This window comes from Anthonomus grandis, chromosome 15, assembly GCF_022605725.1.
Source record: "Anthonomus grandis grandis chromosome 15, icAntGran1.3, whole genome shotgun sequence".
In the NCBI taxonomy this organism is placed as follows: Eukaryota; Metazoa; Arthropoda; class Insecta; order Coleoptera; family Curculionidae; genus Anthonomus; species Anthonomus grandis.
The window spans coordinates 3663869-3685187 of NC_065560.1; the positions used below are offsets into that span (position 1 = coordinate 3663869).

Sequence of the window (21319 nt, forward strand, 5' to 3'; positions counted from 1 at the left end):
GGTTACTTGTCCCACTTACCGATCGGATATATATAATTCGCCGTATGGAAATTCTGCAACTGATGAGGCAACAGCTGTCCAACATTCAAAAAAATCAAACTTCCCACCCGCAGTAGATTGTTGGTGTCCGAATGGTGCATCACCGCGGCCACCTGTCGGTTCTCGTCCCGGTTCACGTAAACCCGCCTGCCCACCGACAAAGTGGTCAACTCGTTGTCCTTCTCGTTCTTTAACGCGTGCGACGAACAGTACACCGTTTTGTTTTTGTAAAAGACGCAATTGTCCCTTACGGCACAAGACAAATGGTAAACGTTCGAGCAGCGATTCTTAAAGCAACGAATGGTGGCCCCGTATTTGTTGCAATGGATGCACGCGGTCGTCAGGCCTTGTTGCATCGCGTTCTCCAAGTTCATTAAGGCGCCGTTTACGGTTTCGTAGACTCCGTCGGACCAGAGGGCGCAATTCAGGTGGACCCATTTGTCCACGTCGAAGTTGAGGAGACGTGCGGGGCCGTCCGCTACACCATCGCCAATCACTAGAACGAAAAAAAATTAATTATGACTTAAATCATATTTGGAAAATCGTATCGAAAAAGTGCGATGTAATAATAAAGGGTGTCCCAATAAGAGCGCACGTTTTAATTGGTAAATAAAAGTCATAATTTATTTTAAACTGAGTGTTATTTATATTTTAATGTAAAGCTAATACACTGCAATTAAACGTGAAAAATAATATCTGGCAAATGACCGCCTCGCCTTTCGTGACAGACTCTTCTTCGTTTTGAGAAATTTTCAATTACATTTTCACATAATAATTGCGGCCCAATTTCGCTAATAATACGTCTAATTTCGTTTTTCAACTGTACAGGGTGAGTTTTTCAAAGCGCGGAGTAGTATTATGCATTGATGATATTATTTATCGATGACGTGCTCCTGGACTATTATTTGGTTAAGCATTTTTCACATTTTAAAAATATTTTGGACTATACAGAGTGCTCCGAAAAAGCAGGGCACTACAAAAGTTAATTTTTTTAAATGGAACACCCTGTATTGCAAAACATTTTGAATTCTTTGCGTAATTACCAATCTTTTTTGATAATGGTTTAATATGTCAAAAACTAATAGTTTAGGAGATAAATCAAATTTTGTTAAAAATTTAGAATTTGCACGCATCTCTTTAATATTAAAATTTAGCACCTAAATTTTGAATACAGACTTAATTTTTATCATTAGAAGTAAAATAAAGTTACTTTGATATGCGTGCTATGTAAAATTATTCATTTTGTTATACAGGGTGTTTTTTTTGAAAGGCCAAACTTGCCCAACTTTAAATATAAAAATCTCTCTTATTTTAAATGAAACACCCTGTATATTTTCATGTCATCTAATAGCTTACTTAAGAGCCTATACATTTTATTAATAATGTCCTATCTCTATATCTAACAGTTTTTGAGATATCATGGATTTTTCTGTTTTTCTCCTGTAAAAACTGACAATGCCGACTTAAAGTTTTGAAGCACCTCGTATTTTTTATGTATCCATCAAGGCGCCGTGGAAACAAATGAAAAAAATCTCAATAACAAAAAGACAGTTACATTAGTTAATTAGAGATTAATAGTTAGATTTGTTTTAAGGTGTTTTTTAGATATTTGTTTTCAATATTCAAAAATGAATTATTCAAGAAATGAATTTATTGATATGATTTTTGTTTTGGGTGAAGCAAATAAAAATTGTCTGCTAGCTCAAAGGCTATATAGAGAAAAATATCCTCAACGGCGCACACCCGATTCCTGCAGTTTTCGCGTTGTTATGGACCGATTTATGACGACTGGTAGCGTGGATCTGCCAAAACGTAATGTTGTTAATAGGGTGGCAAATGAAGGGAAAGAACTTGAAATTCTTTTGCAAATTGAGGAGGATCCCCACATTGGTAGCCGTAGGTTAGCCTTACTTTCTGATGTTTCGCAGACAACGGTAAACCGGACAACACGGAAATATAAATACCACCCATATCACATTAAGTTGCATCAAGAACTTCACAATCAAGATTTTCAGCTACGTGTAACTTTTTGTGAATGGTTACTTCGCAAAATTGAAATTAATCCAAATTTTGTTAACTATATTATGTTTTCCGACGAGGCGACATTTAAAAGCAATGGTGCTGTCAATAGGCATAATATGCACTATTATGCAACAGAGAACCCTCATTGGGTACGTGAGGTTCAGCACCAGAATCATTGGTCCCTTAATGTATGGTGCGGTATCCATAATAACCGTATAATTGGACCATATTTTTTTAATGAACCTTTGAATGGGCATTCATATCGAGTATTCTTACAGCAGCAATTGCCTGAATTATCAGAAGAAGTCAATCTCCAGGAACGGCAAAGTATGTGGTTTCAACAAGATGGTGCGCCTCCCCATTTTCATCGTGCAGTAAGGGAATATTTGGATCAAGAATATCCTCAAAGATGGATTGGTCGCGGAGGATTTGTTGCATGGCCGCCAAGGTCTTGCGATCTTACGCCGCTAGATTTCTTTCTGTGGGGTTATCTCAAAGAGTCAAAGATAAAGTCTATGCAACAAAACCAACTACAAGGGAGGATATGATTATTAGAATTAGGGATGCCTGTCAAACCGTAACACCAGGAATGTTATACCATGTTCGACAAAATATAATTGAAAGAATTAATATTTGTATCGAACAAGGAGGACATATCTTTGAACATTTGTTGAACAGAAATTAACTTTTATTATATAAAAATAAGTAAATTTAATAAAAAGAAACGTCCATAAATTTGTTTCATTTTATAAGAAAAAAATAACACGAAATGAAGAAATATAAGTATATTTCAAAAACTATTAGAGATAGGGATAGAATATTATTAATAAAATTTATAGGCTCTTAAGTAAGCTAGACATGAAAATATACAGGGTGTTTCATTTAAAATAAGAGAGATTTTTATATTTAAAGTTGGGCAAGTTTGGCCTTTCAAAAAAAACACCCTGTATAACAAAATGAATAATTTTACATTGTACGCATATCAAAGTAGCTTTATTTTACTTCTGATGATAAAAATTAAGTCTGTATTCAAAATTTAGGTGCTAAATTTTAATATTAAAGAGATGCGTGCAAATTCTAAATTTTTAACAAAATTTGATTTATCTCCTAAACTATTAGTTTTTGGCATATTAAACCATTATCAAAAAAGATTGGTAATTACGCAAAGAATTCAAAAATGTTTTGCAATACAGGGTGTTCCATTTAAAAAAATTAACTTTTGTAGTGCCCTGCTTTTTCGGAGCACTCTGTATAGTCCAAAATATTTTTAAAATGTGAAGAATGCTTAACCAAATAATAGTCCAGGAGCACGTCATCGATAAATAATATCATCAATGCATAATACTACTCCGCGCTTTGAAAAACTCACCCTGTAGAATCGTTGTTGGGTTATTAGCGTATACGAGGGATTTTAAAAAACCCCAAAGAAAAAAGTCACAAGGCGTTAAATCGCATGATCTTGCGGGCCAGTTCTGGTCTCCATTCCGTGAAATGACACGACCGGGAAACTTTCTTTGCAACATTTAAATTGCTTTACGTGTAGTGTGACATGTCGCACCATCCTGTTGGTTCAACATATCGCCCGCATCCATACCATCCAATTGAGGCCATAAAAACTCAGTGAGCATATTACGATTGCGTTTGCTGTTCACGGTAACTGCATTTTCAGCCTCGTCCTCTAAGAAGTACGGTCCAATTACTCCACCTGTCCAAAGTCCGCACCAAACAGCGGCTCTTAATGGATGCATTTTCTTCTCATGAATGACTCTAGGATTTTCTTCGCCCCAAATTCGGCAATTTTCTTTATTAACAAAGCCATTAAGGTGAAAGTGTGCCTCATCGGTAAACAAATCGACATCCATTTGTTGTTTTTGCAATACCCAAGAAGAAAATGTACGGCGCGTCGCATGGTCCACTGGCTTTAATTCTTGGGTCAATTGAATCTTATAGGCATGTAAATAAAGGTCTTTTGATAGAATTCTGTGGGTAGTGCTCTTCGAAATGTGCAATTGCTATGCACGATGACGGATAGATGTTCCCGGATTCTCGCCAACACTTTCGAGCACTGCGGCAATATTTTCAACAGAACGGCTAGTACGGTGACGCACTGGTGTTTTTGTATCCACGACAGAACCATTTTGTTCAAATTTATCAATTAGTCTTTGGACGATTGTGTGATTTGGTGCATCGTGTCGACCAAAAATGGCCCGCAATTTACGAACTGTTTCCGCAAAACATTCTCCATATTTGTAGTGTGTTTTAACAATAATAATTCGTTGTTCGACCGTATATCGTTCCATGGCTACTAATCGCAAACTGTTTACATTATTCTTTTCAGTTTTTTTTTTGACATACTGCGATAAAAAAAGAATGCTGCGCCATTCAAAACGTGCGTTCCTATTGGGACACCCTTTACATTAAGTAGCGGGACGGTCGTTAGTACTGGAGTACCTCAAGGCACAGTCCTGGGACCAGTTTTATTTTTAGTTTATATTAATGAATTGGGACAATTGCTGAAGAATGATTCGATTATTTGATTTTCCAATGACACTGCAGTGACATTAACAGACAACAATTGGGAAAATGTATTTTTGAAAGCTGACCAAGACCTTAGCGTTTTACAAAAATGGATAAGTAGCAATAAAATAATACTAAATGATGTAAAACCTAAATTTATAGCATTTTCCTTAACGGCTGCCGATCAACCCGAACAATCTGTTATTAAAATTCATGCCACAACCTGTAATTTATTAAATACTACTTATACCTGTCCAAGTAGACAGAAACGAATAAAATTAAATATTTAGGGTTATATATTAATCAACATCTTCGCTGAAATGAACACGCTATAGAAACATTACAAATTACAAATTTTACCAGCTTCGAAACATCCTAAATGGAAAAACAATATAAATAGGTTATAATTCCCTTGTAGTAAAAATAATTCTATATAAAAATAGCCAGTATCCTACAAATAATCTTTAGTCTGAATTTAATGTTTTAAATCTAAGAGGATTATTTGTAAATACTAATCTTTATTTCTACAAAAAAATAAAACATATTTTCACTGAGCTTGATCATCATTATAGCACTCGTTCTAAAAGAAATAATAAAATACAATCATATTTTTTTAAACAAATCTCGTTTCCAAAGAAATGTGAATGAATACTCTCACTGCCTCACATCTGAGATGTAATTAACTCCTCACCTTGACAAAACATACACTTCCTCGAATCGTCCGGAATCTTGGGCGGAGTAACGGTGATACCCATCTGATAAAGCATCTCCATCAGTTCCTTATCGGTGTGTTTCTTATGTTTGACGTTGGGTTGAAGGCATCCCGGGGTCCAAAATTTATAAGCGGTACTTCGGTGGCTCCTAATCGGTTCCGTTTTCGGGAGGTCGAACTTGTTCGGTCCTTGCTTCAAAGGCAAACCGAAGTAAGGGCTGAAATTCGGGTGTCTAGGGTCTTCTAGCAACTGCGTCTGATTGTAGGCTTCGATGTTGATTTGTTTGGACGGTTCGATGTTTTCTCGGTCTTTTTGTGACAGGTGGTCAATGATAGCGGCCGCCTGCGAGAGTATTCGGGTATTAGTGTTATGCGATAAAAAATCGTTAATTGTCAATAAGGGTGGATAGTATAAATATGTAATAAAATGCACGGAAAAAAAAACTTCTCCATCTATGATTAACTCTCATCTAAAAAAAAAGATTGGCCTAAGTGTAATATTTATAGCTCAATAATAGTTTATACTTCGCGAAAAAATTACCTATTCTTAAATTTTATTCTCGTTCTACTTGCTATAATAATTTCACAATTTGGTTAAAATAGAATAAACAAGTTATATACAGATTAAAATGGTCTAAGAAACACTTAGAAAAATAGTTTTTTTCGCCTTATAAATTTTTATATATTTATATTTTCATACGGACTAGATACTACCTTTAATATTAAGATACCAACAAAGTAAAATAAATATTTGGGTACAAAAAAACATGCCAGAACAGCGTTTTTTGCTACTCGCACATTTTGTCGAAATAACGCAGATTATAATTTTTAAATTCTAACGCAATATCGCATTTTCTGTGGTTCCAATCGAACAATTGTGATTTAGTTTTTACTCAATAAAAATGGAAAGACGACATTTAACTCGAGAGGAAATTGGATACATTTGATACATCTCCCAGTGTAATTAACCGTTTGTGGACAAGATATAGAGAGACAAATGATGTTAGAGAACGGCATCAAGGCGCGTCGCGAGTTACCACACCTGCCCAAGACCGTTTTATAACTTTGCAAGATCGAAGAAATTGGTAACAGCCTCTGTTTTGGTTCAGCAGCTCTCACGAATGCATAACGTCGAGGTTTCAGGTTAAACTATTAGAAACCGTTTGCATGAGAGAGAGGACTTCATGCCAGAAGACCCCTAAGGGTTCCTCGGTTAACTTTAGGAAATCGAGGTGCAAGATTAACGTGGTGCCAAGAACATGTTAATTGGAATCAAGAAAGATGGACCACAGTTCTTTTTACGGATGAGTCTCGATTTTCATTTTATCCTGATTCTGGTAGAATTCGTGTCTGGAGAAAGGAAGGAAATGAAAGTCGTTTGCGTCATGCCCGGGAAGTAGTAAGGCAACGTGGTGGATCACTAATGTTTTGGGGTGGCATTAGACTTGACGGAAAAACGAATTTCATTTTTGTGGAAAATACAATGACTGGAATAAGTTATAGGGATAATATACTACTGCCTGTAATTGTTGTATATTTACGCGAAATGGGCCCAAATTCGTTGTTGCAACAAGATAAGGCCCCACCACATCGAGCACGGCTTGTACGAATCGCTAATGCGGAAAATCAAATCAATCTTCTACCCTGGCCCTCTACCTCACCGGACCTTAATCCAATTGAGCATGTTTGGGATTGGTTAAAACGGCAACTTCTTCAACGATTTGACTTTTTTTAAAGCGCTCTGGAGCTTCGTCTTGCTGTGACACATGTTTGGGAGGAGTTGCCCCAAGGATTAATTAATAATTTAATTTTAAGTATGCCTAGGCGATGCCAAAGTGTTATTAAAAATAGAGGTGGACCATCTGGCTACTAGTTTAATTTGTATTTGGTAAATTTTTATTTTTATAATTTTTTTAATAAACGGTAATAAATGGGATTTTGTTCTTTATTTTTATTTGGGCCCTAAATTATGAGTAAATTATAATCTACAAAAAAAAGTTCATAATCATATTGTTATTTTATTCGAATAATATAAAAAAATTGCAATAATTAACTTTTTTCCAATCTTCTCAAAAATATTAACAAATTTGTATGTGTTCCCTAGAGCATTTTGATGTGTGTATATAAGAAAAAAACTAAAATTGATTCAATTTTATTTCTTCTTAAAAATGCAAGTCTTAGTCTTAAAGTAACAATTATATGAAAAAATGTCATTCGAGTAAGAGTCATCGTATACGAGAGTTAATGCAATATTCTTATACTAATTTTAAGAATAAGTCGTTTTAAACTAACATTATTAATACTTGTACACAGTATTAAACAGTCCTACGCAATTATATCATTGTTCATTTTGTTCGCGTAAGGGCTACCGGTGTCGACATTGTTTAGGCGCTATTCTGGTGCGCATTTTTGTGACTTGAGAATTATTTATTATGGAGCAATTGGGATTTGGCATTTCTTGTAACAACATTTATGGGTAAGTAAAAGATGTTAATACCGTATTAAAATAATCGTGAATAAATCCATGCGCCAATGTCCTGATGCACGCGTCGCCATTATTTTAAGGAATAGAAGTAAGTCGTCAAAAAAAAAGTTTTTCCTGATTTATCAATGGCAAGCCCAAATCTACAAATAATGAATTTTGATACTTCTTTTGCATTGAATGTAAATAAATTATTTATTGCCTATTTTCAGAATACAACATGAAAAACTTAACTGATGATATGATAAAAGAATTAATTCCCTGTATAGACACTAGGCCTCTGTAAACAACAAAATAAGCCTGAATGTCAAATCTGATTCGTATAAATTAAACATATTTTGCTGGAAAAAAATAATTTTAAAAGGTTTTATTTAATCTGCGTATTAATGAACACTGGTTCTATTAATTTACATTATCAAGCATACAATCTGGATTTTGATAACTTGTATATATTATTAGATGTTAACATTTTTTTTTATGGATTTTCATGAATTTTTATAGATTGCTAATAAAATATGAAAATATACTATTGTGCCGTGTTAATGTGTTTAATTGGGGAAAGAAGTATACTTTCAGAAAAATCTGATCTATTTACCTTTAAAAAGCTTATTTATTTAAGGAAATTAATGTTAAGAAAAAGTTTGTTTTGTTTTATATGTTATGTTGGCACTTGCGACCTTTTTTTATAATAAATAGAAAAAAAGTATTCGTTGCATTTTCATTTTATGATCCTAAAAGGAAGAAGTGTATTTAAAGATCTATCTAAAATATAACCGATATGAATTCATCAAAGGAACTATAGCATCTAAATGAACAGAAAATTTAAAATTGATTTTATGGGTAAGTATAACAAAATATGCTTTTCATTAACACGTAAGTATCCTTTCTCACTCATAGTTTTCTGACTAACAACGCACATTAGGAAACTCAAACGTACAATTGAGTATTTGTTAAATAAATGCTACGTTTTAGGACAATACTGCCAAATATTTTTTTAAATGGGCCAACTTTACATAGGTTTTTCTTTTACTTAACGTAAAATACCAGAGTTTTTAAATTTATTTCAAACTAAAACGTAGCACATCTGAAACCCATTAAAATTTTCAATTTTCTAACTAAATCCGTTCAAAAACAAATAAGAGGAAAGGAGACAAATCAAAGAAAAGCACTGTAATACTTGAAATATAATTTATACTTTCCCTAAGAAAAACATATTACATTATTGTAACGTGTAAGAATATCAATACGTTTGTAAAGTGGAAGATCAATATGAATCATCTTGATATAAGCTCTATTAAAATATAGTTTTTCTTCCACAAAGAATATTCATTCCTTACGATCAATAGTTGTTCTTAATTCAAGAAATGATAACTCTTATGCCAATATTAATTAATATAGTATCAAGAATAAAGCTATACTTAATATAGATAGATGCGAATCTTAAATAAAATAGAATTTTTCTTTTAGGAAGTATATTCGGCTCTTAAAACCTAAGAGGTATGCTTGATTTAAGAAAAGAACACTTCTCATGTAAATAATAATTAATCCATATTATTAAAAAGAAAGCTAAACTTAATTATAAGTAATTATTAATTAAATGAGACTGTGGAACAAGCTATGCGTGTTTCAGCACCCAAGGAAACATTAGTAAGCGTCAAAGTCTGTGTTGGAAAGATATGTTTGAATCTAATCGATCTCAATTACAGTACTAAGTTTTATTTAAATGAGTAAAGCACAAAGCTACTTTTTTACCATGGCCTAAGCTATTTCTTACCTTATCCTCGGATATCGAAGGTGATCTATTGGTCAAAGCGAACTGCATGTAACACGCCGAGCTGCAGAAGAATAATTCCTCGCCCTCGCCTAACAGCTCGAAATCCTTGGCTAAAAATGGCAAATCGGACAGTTTCTTCTTTATAGACTTGTTGAGAATCACGACGTCGCAATGCTTGCAAAATTTGGCGGCTCCGTTTAAGATACTCTGAATATCGATCGGTGCTGAAATGATAAAACAGTGAAGCGGTATTTGTTTTGTTTCAAAAGTCGTGTATATCGTTGAATCAATGAAATCGTTTCGCAAGTGAACAATTTCTGCCAATGGAGACTGTACAAAACTTGTCCACTCATAATTTTAACCTTAAGTTAGTCCTAAATAGTGTTTTTTGTATTAAAAGCACATTCTGAGGAAAATTGTATAAATTTTGTCAACATTGTGTTGACAATGTTTTTACAGAAAATATACATTCTGTAAAAACATTGTGATTTTTATGAGACATTCAGTGATTTTTCAGAAGAATTTTATCAAATACCACCAATCACTTCTTCCCATTTAAAAAATAAGGGTGAATGTCGCGACCGTTAATAAGTTGAAGTTGTGGGGTTAAAAATTTAAATAAAAAATCATTTTTCTAAAATTAAAAATCGACGGGTGTGAGCTTTTTTGTTTTGTAAATGAAGAACCTCCAAAAACTAGCGCTAAAAATATTAAACAATGGTATTGTCTCAAAATCTTTGACATACTGTTATACTGCGAAAACTGAAGTTAGCAATTTCAAACTTGGCAGTTCGAACAAAAATAAAAGGACCTTTAAAATCACTCTTATTCCGATTATAGCAATTTTAATTTTTTTTTAAAGTGCCCCAAACCCTGCTGTATTCGACGGGCCACCCTGTATATCGATGAATAGCTTTTTATGCTCTTTTTAAAAATATAATATAAAATACAGGGTACTCTATTTAAAAAACTGAAATATTTCGAATTGAAAATTTAAAAATATATCCTGAGGGATCTTGCAGTATAAATTTAAAATACCCGGACACCGTCGATCAATAGGAGGTAGTCTTCTTAAATCGTGGTCAGAATTTTATTAAAAAGTCTTAATTACCAGTATTACAAAAACTGAGAATATAAATGTGCTAAAAAAAATACAAAACCCTAATTTCTGTCCAAACTACACAAAATTCAGACAGGTAGTTCTTATAAAAGTAACCTTTATTTCTCCTTTAAGGAACCTAAATATAAACGGACTGTCCCAATTAACATTCTGGTGTTAAAGTCGGTGCAGCACTTCTTCAACACCCTGTATTGATCAAATTCAAATAATTAAAAAAAAAACGTTTGAAACTAATAGGCCCCCTAATAAAATGGCCATCCTGTACATACAGTTAAACCGTGTCAACTGGCTTCAGAAATTTCCCTCAAATCACCCTTTCAAGACGAACTGTTTGTAATATAATTAAAACTAAATCCACATTGGACACACCGCTTTTGTTCTCAGTTCTTGTTTACAAAATAAATATCGTGATGCTGTAATTTTAAAGTTTTTGTAAATCCATGTTCGGTCCCAGTCTCATATATCTTAATACGTTTTAACCTTGCCTGAGGCACTAGATCAATAAGATGTATTGACGCGACCCCTTAATTTGTTATTTTATTTTATTTTATTTTAATTACACCACTCCACAGAAAAAAATTCCAATTATTGAGTGGGGGAAAAAAATACAATATTATACAAATTACTATCCAAAACTAGAGAAAAAAAAAAGAATACATTATTAATAGCAATAGTTTCCTACAATATTATACAATACTTGAATAAAAAATAATTTTGTTTATGTCTACTATCTAGGAAAAGCGTACTCTTTTAATTTCGGACAAACTGCAGTTGAATATGTCACATTGATCCTGAACAGAATTAAAAGTGTCACATGCTCTACGCATTGGAGAATATTTACAAATATTCGTTCTAGGTCTAGATAGGTAAAATGTGTCAGAATTTCTAGATGATATGCGGGGCACATGAAGATTTACATGTCGTAATAAGTCTGGCGAATCAATTTTATTATTAAGAAGTTTAAATAAAAATTTCAGATCAGCAGATTTTCGCCTCTCCTCAAGACTACTAAAGAGTACCTTTCTAGTAGGCGTTGATGTCAAAAACCAATTTCTGGGTACACTCCGTCACATTTATATGAAAGGAACTTTCATATAAATTAGCGTAAAATTAAGAATTTACGCTGAACATTTTCTAGTTCATGTATATGATTCATATAAAATGGTGACCACACAGAAGAAGCATATTCCAGTATCGATCTCACATAAGAAAAATACAAAATTTTAAGACTAAAGATATTATTAAAGCTATGTGCGTTCCTAATGACAAAACCCAGCATTTTGTAGCTCCGATTAACAATGTCCTGAATGTGTGGCTGAAAGGAAAGAGTGCTGTCGAATGTCACCCCCAAATCCTTGAACTCCGTTGATCTCGGGACAGTCTCACTGTCCATAGTATAGTCATACATAATCAGGTTTTTCTTCAAAGAGTAAGAAACAACTTTACACTTGGCAGCATTAAGAGGAAGATTGTTATTTTTGCACCATGCATTGAGGAGATTAATATTATTTTGCAATTCCATACAATCTAAGATAATATTGATGCCATAATAAAATTTTGTATCATCCGCATATAACAAACTATTTACAGTGAGCTGTTCCGATATACTATTAATAAATGTGTTGAAGAAGAGCGGCCCCAATATGGAGCCCTGTGGAACTCCAGACGTTGCAACTATCTGAGCCGAACTACGGCCATAACATTCCACGTGCTGAAGACGACCCGTAAGATAAGAGCTAAAGAAGTGTATTAGGTGAGAAGAAAAACCGTAGTTTTGGTCAAGATTATTTAGAAGAATACCATGATCCAGACGGTCAAAAGCCTTCGAGTGTATAAATAACGTCAACGTGTGACCTGGCATTTATTGACTCATATATATGTTCTGTAAGACAAACTAAGTTTGTGGTGGTAGATCTACCTTTCATAAATCCATGCTGACGATGATTTATAAGACCCCTCATTGAAGGAAATAAGGCCGAATGAAGAACACGTTAAAAAAAACATTTAGAAAAGTTGTTGATTATTGTAATTGGCCGATAGTTCTCGATGAGATTTTTATCATTTTTTTTGTGTACTGGAATTATCTTTGATGACTTCCAGAGGTTCGGGAAACATTCTTGTTTTAGAGCCAGATTAAAGAGAACTGTTAACGGTTTAGCAAAAATACAAGCACAATCATATAAGAGAAAGGCTGGTATTTTATCAGGGCCAACTATTGATTTTGGCTTGATAGTCTTTAAGGCCAGTAAAACATCATTTTCAGTGAAATCAGACAAAATTATGGACTGTACATAAGGCTTTTGAGTTATATCAACATTATTTTGCGGCGATTCACCAGTAGTGTAAGAACTCTGGAAGTAATCGGCAAATGCATTGGCAATACCCTGAGGGCTACTTAACAGCTCTCTTCTCTGATCAAACATAGATTGTGGTAACGAGCTATTTTCTTATGAGTTCTGAATTAACTTCCAAAAATTATGAGGTTTTAATTTTAACTCATCTTCAAGCCTTTCCACAATATTGCTTATAAAACAGATCAATATCTCTTTTAATCTTAGAACGTAATTCTTTAAATCTGGCTAAATCTTGAAGATGACCAAAACGTTTAAATTTTTCCCACTTGTTATGTTTTTCTTTTAGGGATTTCATTATCTCTGCGGTAAACCATGGCGGATAGGTTCGTGTTCGTTTTGATAAAAGAGCTCCAGGGCATTATTGACATCCCCAGCGACTCCCAAATCACTCCAATCAATTCCGAGGAAGCTATCATATAAAACTCTAAGATCAGCTCTCTTAAAATTATAGAAAATATTTTCTACTTTACAAGTATTACATTTCTTGCTCTTGACGTCATTAATTCTTATGAGTAAAGATGGATGAACTGCTTCCTCCTCCACCAAAGAATCAGAGCAACCCTCCACTGTGCAAAGCTCAGAATCAGACGAGATGACAAGATCCAATATCCTACCTTGAGAATTCCTAATAGAATTAATTTGATGCCAGTCGAAAAATTCCAAGAGGTGAATAAACTGACTTAGTCTACTGGATGAGGCAGAATTAACTGAATAAGAAGTAAACTCGGGGATATTAAAGTCACCCAAAACAAGTACTATTTGATTATATAAATAGGTTAAAGTAGATAAATATTCAAAAATATCTTCATATACCTGGGAGTTGAGTCCGAGCGGTATATATAATAAAATAATAAACAAGACAGAAAACACAAGAATCAACTTAGTTCCCACAATCTCGACCATATTAATAAGATTTTGAGGTAGCTTTAAATTTAAGTTAATGACCGAAAATGTTTGCTTCACGGCTAAAATAACACCGCCACCCCTCTTCTTTCTCATCTCTGCATAGTTTTTCCGTTCATCCCTGACGATGGACATGTTATATGTCCGAAACATGTCGCATTAATATTTTTGAAATAAATTTAGTGGAGGATGACAGAAGTATCTTTAGTTACCCATTGAAGCAAGAATAAACTACTTCTTCAACTTTAAATACACATTGCAAAAAATAAATGTGCACTTACCGCCTTCTTTTCCGTCCTTTCCCTTGGTCCGATACAGTCCCAACTTCGACGAACAACCCCGATCGATCACCTCGTAAGTGGGCGGCGGAATTTGTAAAATATTCGCCAAGTCCCTGAGCACCCCGACGATATCTTCCGCGGCACTGGACGTCAACGTCAAAGTGACTTTAACGTTATCATCTGCGGACATCGGATCCGCGACGGGCGGTTCCGGTTTCAATTTCTCTTGTTGCATCTCCTTAACCACATCATTTGCGATTTGATGATATTCTTTGCTCTCCTTATTCTCCTTATTATCCCCCGAGGTTTCCTTCAAGAATAATCCGGCCGGTTTAAGACGGATCGCGATCGGTTTTACTATGGCCAGTTTAGGGGACACCCGGCCCTTAACGCGGTCCTCTTCGTCGTCACTTATGAACCGCAAACCGAGATAATCGTCGGATTTATTGAGGGGAGCACATTCGGGAGACGAACAGCTCACGATAGAATCGGGAGTGTCCTCTCTGGAGAACAAATCGAACTTTTTCTTATCGGGATTGTCGAATTTGATAAGGGGGAATTCTTCGTCGTAGAAGCCCCTTTGGGTGGAGGCGGGAGGTTTTTCGGGAATCGGCTCGTCGTCGCCATAGGGTTCGGTACTGTAAAAGTCCGAGCAACCGGGAAGTGAGGCGTTACCGTAACTCCCCGTCAAATCACCGAACCTGTAGTCGTAAGCTTTGGTTCCGATCTTGGACATGTCACCGGAGCCGAACACCGGCAGGACCCCATAGTTCCTTAGAAGTAACGGTTCCGAAACGATCATCGGAGGCAAGTGCCTTATCTGATTCAAAACGCTATCGATATAAGTGTCGTAATCCTCTTCGGCTTTCGAGTTCTTACGAGGCCTCTTGTTTGGTTTGTTATTCGCCTCTTTATTGAGCAGCATGTTTTGGCGCCTCTTTTGATTGTACATGCGTCTCTTTTGTTTTTTGAGCTCCTCCTTGTCTATGATGGCTTTGTCGGGGTTTAGGTCACCAGGTTCCGGCTCCTCCTTGATTTGCACCGCATCCGACTTGCCTTGGTCGGACACCTCCGAGTGCTGAGACGTCTCGTCTATGAGCTCCTTTTTTATTTCAGCACTCAGCATTTCTTTTTTAATCACTAATGGAGGGGTTTGTAGACTCGAGTCTTGGCTGCAAGATGATCTGGGGGTAGGCGGAGAGAGCAGTTCGTCCCTGCTAGAAGATCTGCTTGGAGGAGCGCATTTTTTAGACGTATCTATGTGTAATTGTTGTTGATTAGACTCTGATGTAGCCGGGTTAGTTGGTATCACTGGACTGGAAACGAACGAAGTTTCTCGTATTGGACCTCTGGATGGTTGCATGTTGGTTGGTCTGCTGGTGAGCGAAGAGGTCACCACCACTTGTTGCGGGTTGGTTTTTTCTACTGGAGGTAAAAGCGAGGATAAGGTGGGCGTGGCGGGTTTCTGTTCCGACAAGGAGGCCGCGGTGGTTATGATGGCACTATTAGAAACTGGAGGTGGCGATTGGGTACTCGCACAGGCGGTATTCTGCAAAAGCTTCTTTAAAAGCACATTCGAATCCTCGGTTTTCACGTGCTGCGATGAGGAAGTGACCATGGGGTACTTACAACCGGCCGCAAGCTCTTGCTTAATACTCGAAATCAAATCAGATTCGCTATTGGACGAATCCGGTTTGGGATCTTCCGTTTTAATATCAGCCACGTCATCGACAGATGGCGTTCTCGACTTAGTGAGTTGCGTGTGCAGTAAATTGGTCGTTCTGAACTGAGGTGCTACCGCTGGTTGGTTCGCGTTCCCCGTACTGCTTATGGCGGATATTATGGCGTTCGGTTGAGCCTGTGCTAAAGCTGGTGAGAAACTGGTTCGGGACAAGCTAACCGGAGTGGCCAATAAACTAGCCGCTGTAATACTCTCCACTGATATTTTTGTGGTGGGTGTGGCGGCCGCAGGTTGGTTCTGTAACATCGCCGTTAAAGTAAGGGAAGCTTTTCTGGAAATATCGCTTCCAGAAGAAGCGGTGTCTGTTTGTTTGGAATTTTGTTCGGTGGCTTTTTCAGTTCTACTGGTCGCTGATTCAGTGGCGGGTGCCGAAATGCCGCCGCAAGCAGTTCTAAACGGGCCCTTAGGTGAGGCTTTCGTTTGTTTTACTATAACAGTGCTCGCGGGTGCTTGCTGAATGACCCTTGAGGCAACAACTGAGGTAGCCGCAGTTGAAACCGCCTTCTGATGCGAGGTTTTGACAACGGAATCTGCACAAGAGCTATGGGCGATCGTGGTAGTCTGAATATTTGACAAAAGGCTTCTGAGTTGCTGTGAAGCGTTCGCCATATTCGTGGTTAACTCGGTCGGCTGGGATAGCGGGGAAAGTTGCGGGATGTTGGGCTTACTTGCCGCTGACACGTTTATATTCACTTCCACCTGTGCAGAATCTTTTGATTTGTTTTCAAAGCTTCTCACAGGCTTTGGTGCTTGTTGCTTATGGTCTCCGTTGTTTACCTCCGGACTATCGGAATGTTGCATCTTCTCAATCATGTCTAGAACGTCGTCGATCGATTCGAACTCTCTGCGTCGGTTATCTTCTAGTGCTTGTAGAGCTATATTATCAAGCATCTGTTCCTGTGACGGAGTTGGTGACGGTATGGAAATGACTACAGATTTATCCTCGTTTGAACCATCAAACGAATTCACCGTTTCCGTAGCAGTTATGTGCATATGCGTGGGCTCTTGAATAACTTGCGCGGTCATTTTTAGCTCGGGAGTAGAGTGGTGAATTATTACCGGGGCACCACCACTAGTAGTTGATTTCGTTAAAACGACTTTCTCTTTATTGCTAACAGTTTCTACTTTTCTATGCTTTCCCAATCTCTGATTGTCCGATGATTTATGTGCCGTGCTCAATATAGCCTTAGTGAAAACAGGCATTTTTAAGTCTTTCTTCAGTTTCTCCTCGAATACATTCTTCTTGTCCTCACCATCAGGCGACGTAGAGTCCTCCTCGAAAATATTCTTCGGCAATACACTATCGTGCGTGGACAACGATATAGACGAGGACGGTTTATCAATCACTTTCACATTAGGCAACTGTCTGACCGCGCTGGCGCTTATGACCGGCACAGTAAACTTGTTCGAGGGTAAAATAGACGCGATTTGTGTGGTCCCGGTTGCCCCTACAATGGTAATAGGCGAGGAGGTGACCAACTTGGGTGCCACCCTTAGTATGTTGCTCTGGACCGCACTATGAGTTAATATGATACTGGTGACCTTTGATCCGGCACTGGAAGTCCTCGCAGCCAAGTTTTGTAGAATAGCCGGGGCAGCGGTGATTAGGGAGATTTTTTGTCCAGGCGAGGCGCGTGCCACGGTGACGGTTTCTTTCGGCGGGAAACCGTACACGCTCGCCGTGGTGAACTTTTGAAAGTCCGCGCTAGTGGTTTTCGGTTCGGGTTTCACTTTTTCCTTCCTGGACCCCTCGTCTATTAGTTGCTCGAAGTCTTCTTTGGTGGAGATTTGCTCTTCGGGGGATTTGGTGGGTTGCTCGATCACCACCACTTCGGATTCCTCGAACGTTTGACTGGCCTCGTCATCATCCGGTTCCGTGACGTCTTGTTCCGGTGACATGTTTAAAAGATTATATTTCTTGGATCGCCCTTGCATTATGAACTCGTCGTCGCTGGTGGTGGGGCTGCGAATGACGATATTCGCGTACTCATCTTCGGTTTCCTCTTTGTCACTATAGTGCACGCCTCCGGCAATATCAACCATGTTCTCGTTAAAAAGTAGATACTCGTCGGAGATCTTATCGGGTTCCAAGGGGCTTGACAAGCCTTCTCCTATATCATTCTGAGATAGGGTTTCGGTAATTTCGATTTCATCGTCGTTTTGTTGCACTGCCGAGCTGAGAGATATTTCGGATGATAATATTGTGCTATTATCGTCTTCATAGTCCACCATTTCGGGCAGGTGCAACGGTTTTTCCCCCGAAATGTCTTGCTTCAATAATTGCCTTCGAGCAGGCGGTGTAGCCGGGGAGGGCGACGAAGAGCCATCATACTCGTCAAAATCTGAGGCAATTTTGTTCCCGGAAAACCCTTTAGGGCTTCCTTTAGGCACCACAGTTTTCTTCTTTAAAATAGACACTTTATTGATATGCGACTCTTTTTTCGGCTTATCATTACTAAACCGCTCCGAATCAGCACTACTATTTGAACTGGTAGGGGGAGTCGGGACTCGCTTCTCTCCTCGACCGAACCCGCTCCACATCGGAGCCCCGCCCCTCAATCCCAGTTTGTAATAAACAAATCCCTCTGGAGGTAACGGGATCGGATTATTAGGATTTCCACCGCCGGTTTGCATGTTATCATTGAAATGATCCATGCTATAAGGCGTCCTGGGGGTCGAAGGGTTTTCCACACTCGTAGGTCTCTCGGGCATTGGGCTGCTGCTCGCGCTAGGCGGTCTTCGCACGGTATGGGGCGAATGAATAATCGGAGAATTTGGTGTTTGATAGTGCTGATGCATCATGGGACTGCTACCCCCGCCTCCCTGCTGATAATTGGTTCTGGTTACGGGCGAACCGGGTGTATTAAAACCCATCATGGGGCTTTTAGGGGGCATAGGGGACAACGGCATCGAATGCGGAGACATGGTCGCTTGACTGTGCATCGAAGGACTTTTTGGAGGCATCGGAGATTGAGGCGTCGCGGGCTGCTGGGGTTGCTGTTGCTGACTAAGCCGCGCCTGTAGCTGTTGCATCGTTATTTGCTGCTGTTGTTTCGCTAGCAACTGTTGCTGCTGTTGCATGGTCATCGTCTGGGGCTGCTGGAGTCCTTGGGCCTGACTGACTTGCCGATTTAAGGTCCGTTGCTGAATTAATTGCGCCACCCGCGCGGAGTGTAACACGTTCGGATCCTGTTGGTCCGAGTTTTGTTGCTGGAGCTGTAGACTTTGCTGGTGCAACTGTTTCTGTAATATTTGCTGTTGGGTCAGCGACAAAGCGTTTAGCGGAGGACTGTTAAGAGGCGAGGGAGTGCCGACTTTTTGCGGGAAGTTTTGCAAAGGGCTTTGGCTTCGGATGCGTTGTTGTAAGGAGTGATCCATGGCCGGTCGCATGAAACGGACCTGCGTAACTCCGCTTCTGATGTCGCCCGTGTAACCGACGGGGCTGGTTACGACTCGACGGTGTTGCGGCGAAGTCATCCGGGGTGCCGGAGGTGGAAGACACACTTGAGAGGGTGACTGCACTGGTCCTGGACTTCCTTCTAAAAAAAAGAAGAAGGAAAAAAACGGCATTTTTTAAATACAATTTGATTTGGACACCCCCCAGACAGCACTCATCCTTAGAACATTTAAAGGCTAGAATTAGCATTGCCATAGAACTATGGGCAGTTTTTTTGCTTGATGCCAAAAACAGCTTTTATATTATTATAAAAATTTGTCACTTATTTTGACAGGCGCAAAAGAATACTATTCCTCTTTAATAAAATATCAACCATTTTTTTCTCATAAAATATGATAAGATACTCTATAAAGAAGTACTCGTATATTACCAAAATTAAATTGTTACATACATGTTTATATTATATAAATATTTTTATGTTTATAATTATATTAAGTACCAAGAAAGCCTGATTTCTGTATGTACCATAATAACTATAATACTAAGAGTTTAACAATAAAAACTAACTGGATAAATACTAAAATAAGATATAGTTGTGCACCGTTTGCTCAAACTCATAATAAAACTTAATTAGCTTGATAATCGATTAAATAAAAAGAAGTTTTATCACTTTGAATCAAGAAAAAACGTTGAAATCTTTTCGAAATTATGAGCTATAAAAGTGATACATTTCCTATTAAAAGCTTTTCTGTTCCCTGTCATCCTTACTGTTAGCGGCAAAATATATTTTTACACTAAGGTAGTGAAATGATCTAAGGTTTAGGTTGGCAGTACTATTGGGAATCTGTAAGTTTCCTTCAACATTAAACCTGGTAGAGTAAGTATGACTAACATGTACACCTATTTCAGGGTTTTCATATCTAAAAAAGACAAATACTTAAAATATATAAAGATTGAGTTACCAGTATTCTTTCACTGTAAAGTAGGTATGTTGGATACAGTTTATCCTTTCTAAAAATGATTTTACGAATGTAATTTTTGATTGTTTTTAAAGGTTTTAATGCATTTTCGTAAGAACTTCCCCATACTATTATAGCATATCTCAGTAAAGACTCTACAAGAGCTTTGTAAACACATATCAAAAGTTATTCGTTTAGAATTTTCAACTTTCAAAGTTAAATTAATGTAGGCAACATCGCAACGTTGCTCGATCGCATTATTGATTCCACCGACAAAGTAATCTTTACCAGTGACGTCGTCAAAACATATTTACATTATAAATATTTATTATTAATAGATTACCTTTAAAATTAAGAGTACTCTGAAAATTAAAATGGAAATAGAAGTTATGAAGAAAATAATAAATATAAATAAAAATGTCAATCTGAATTGTATGAATGATAAATCCTATGATTAAGTTTTCCAATCAAATATTTAGATATGAGGAAGTTAGCACAAATTTTAGTACATTTGCTTACCATACTTTTTGATCTATTTATTTGCTTCGTTTTATTTAAATTTATGCGGGAAAATACTCTTTTTACATTAGCGCTTGAAATAGGTAAAGTAAGTAGATTAAAAACAAACTATATTAGATGGAAAAATCAAGGGTTTTCATTATCCAAAGACTTAATCAAGCCTATATTCCTCCAAAATATATTGAAATTCAAATTGAATTCAATACTCTTGATATTACCGTTTATGCGTTTTTTAACGTATTTCATTGGAGTAAAGGTACTTATCTAATAAAAAGCATTTTTATAGAAATTAAATATTTTATAACGATTATAGATTTCTTAATAAGTTTTCATTATTCTACGTTTATGACGGTGGTTGTCCCTTGATATCATGTTATGACAATATCGATATTTACTTGGCTTAAATCGACTTTTTCCCATCGTGCAGCACAAACGGCACAAATTTTTACTATCAAAACAGTTCACAAAAACACTGAAATGACTCAACATTTTTCCTTTT

At 37.1% G+C, this 21319-nt stretch overlaps 1 protein-coding gene across 5 annotated transcripts in view; it reads right to left on the reverse strand.

The window, feature by feature from the left end:
- Positions 1-21319, reverse strand: part of LOC126744860 (histone-lysine N-methyltransferase 2C-like) — a 141075-nt gene that overhangs the window by 13653 nt on the left and 106103 nt on the right. For all 5 annotated transcript variants that reach the window (XM_050452428.1, XM_050452426.1, XM_050452427.1 and 2 more), the window contains 4 exons: positions 14205-19484; positions 9547-9770; positions 5270-5633; positions 20-535 (listed from right to left, as the gene is read on the reverse strand). In XM_050452428.1, the coding sequence (XP_050308385.1) occupies positions 20-535; positions 5270-5633; positions 9547-9770; positions 14205-19484 (6384 nt within the window). The remainder of the gene's footprint in view (positions 1-19; positions 536-5269; positions 5634-9546; positions 9771-14204; positions 19485-21319) is intronic.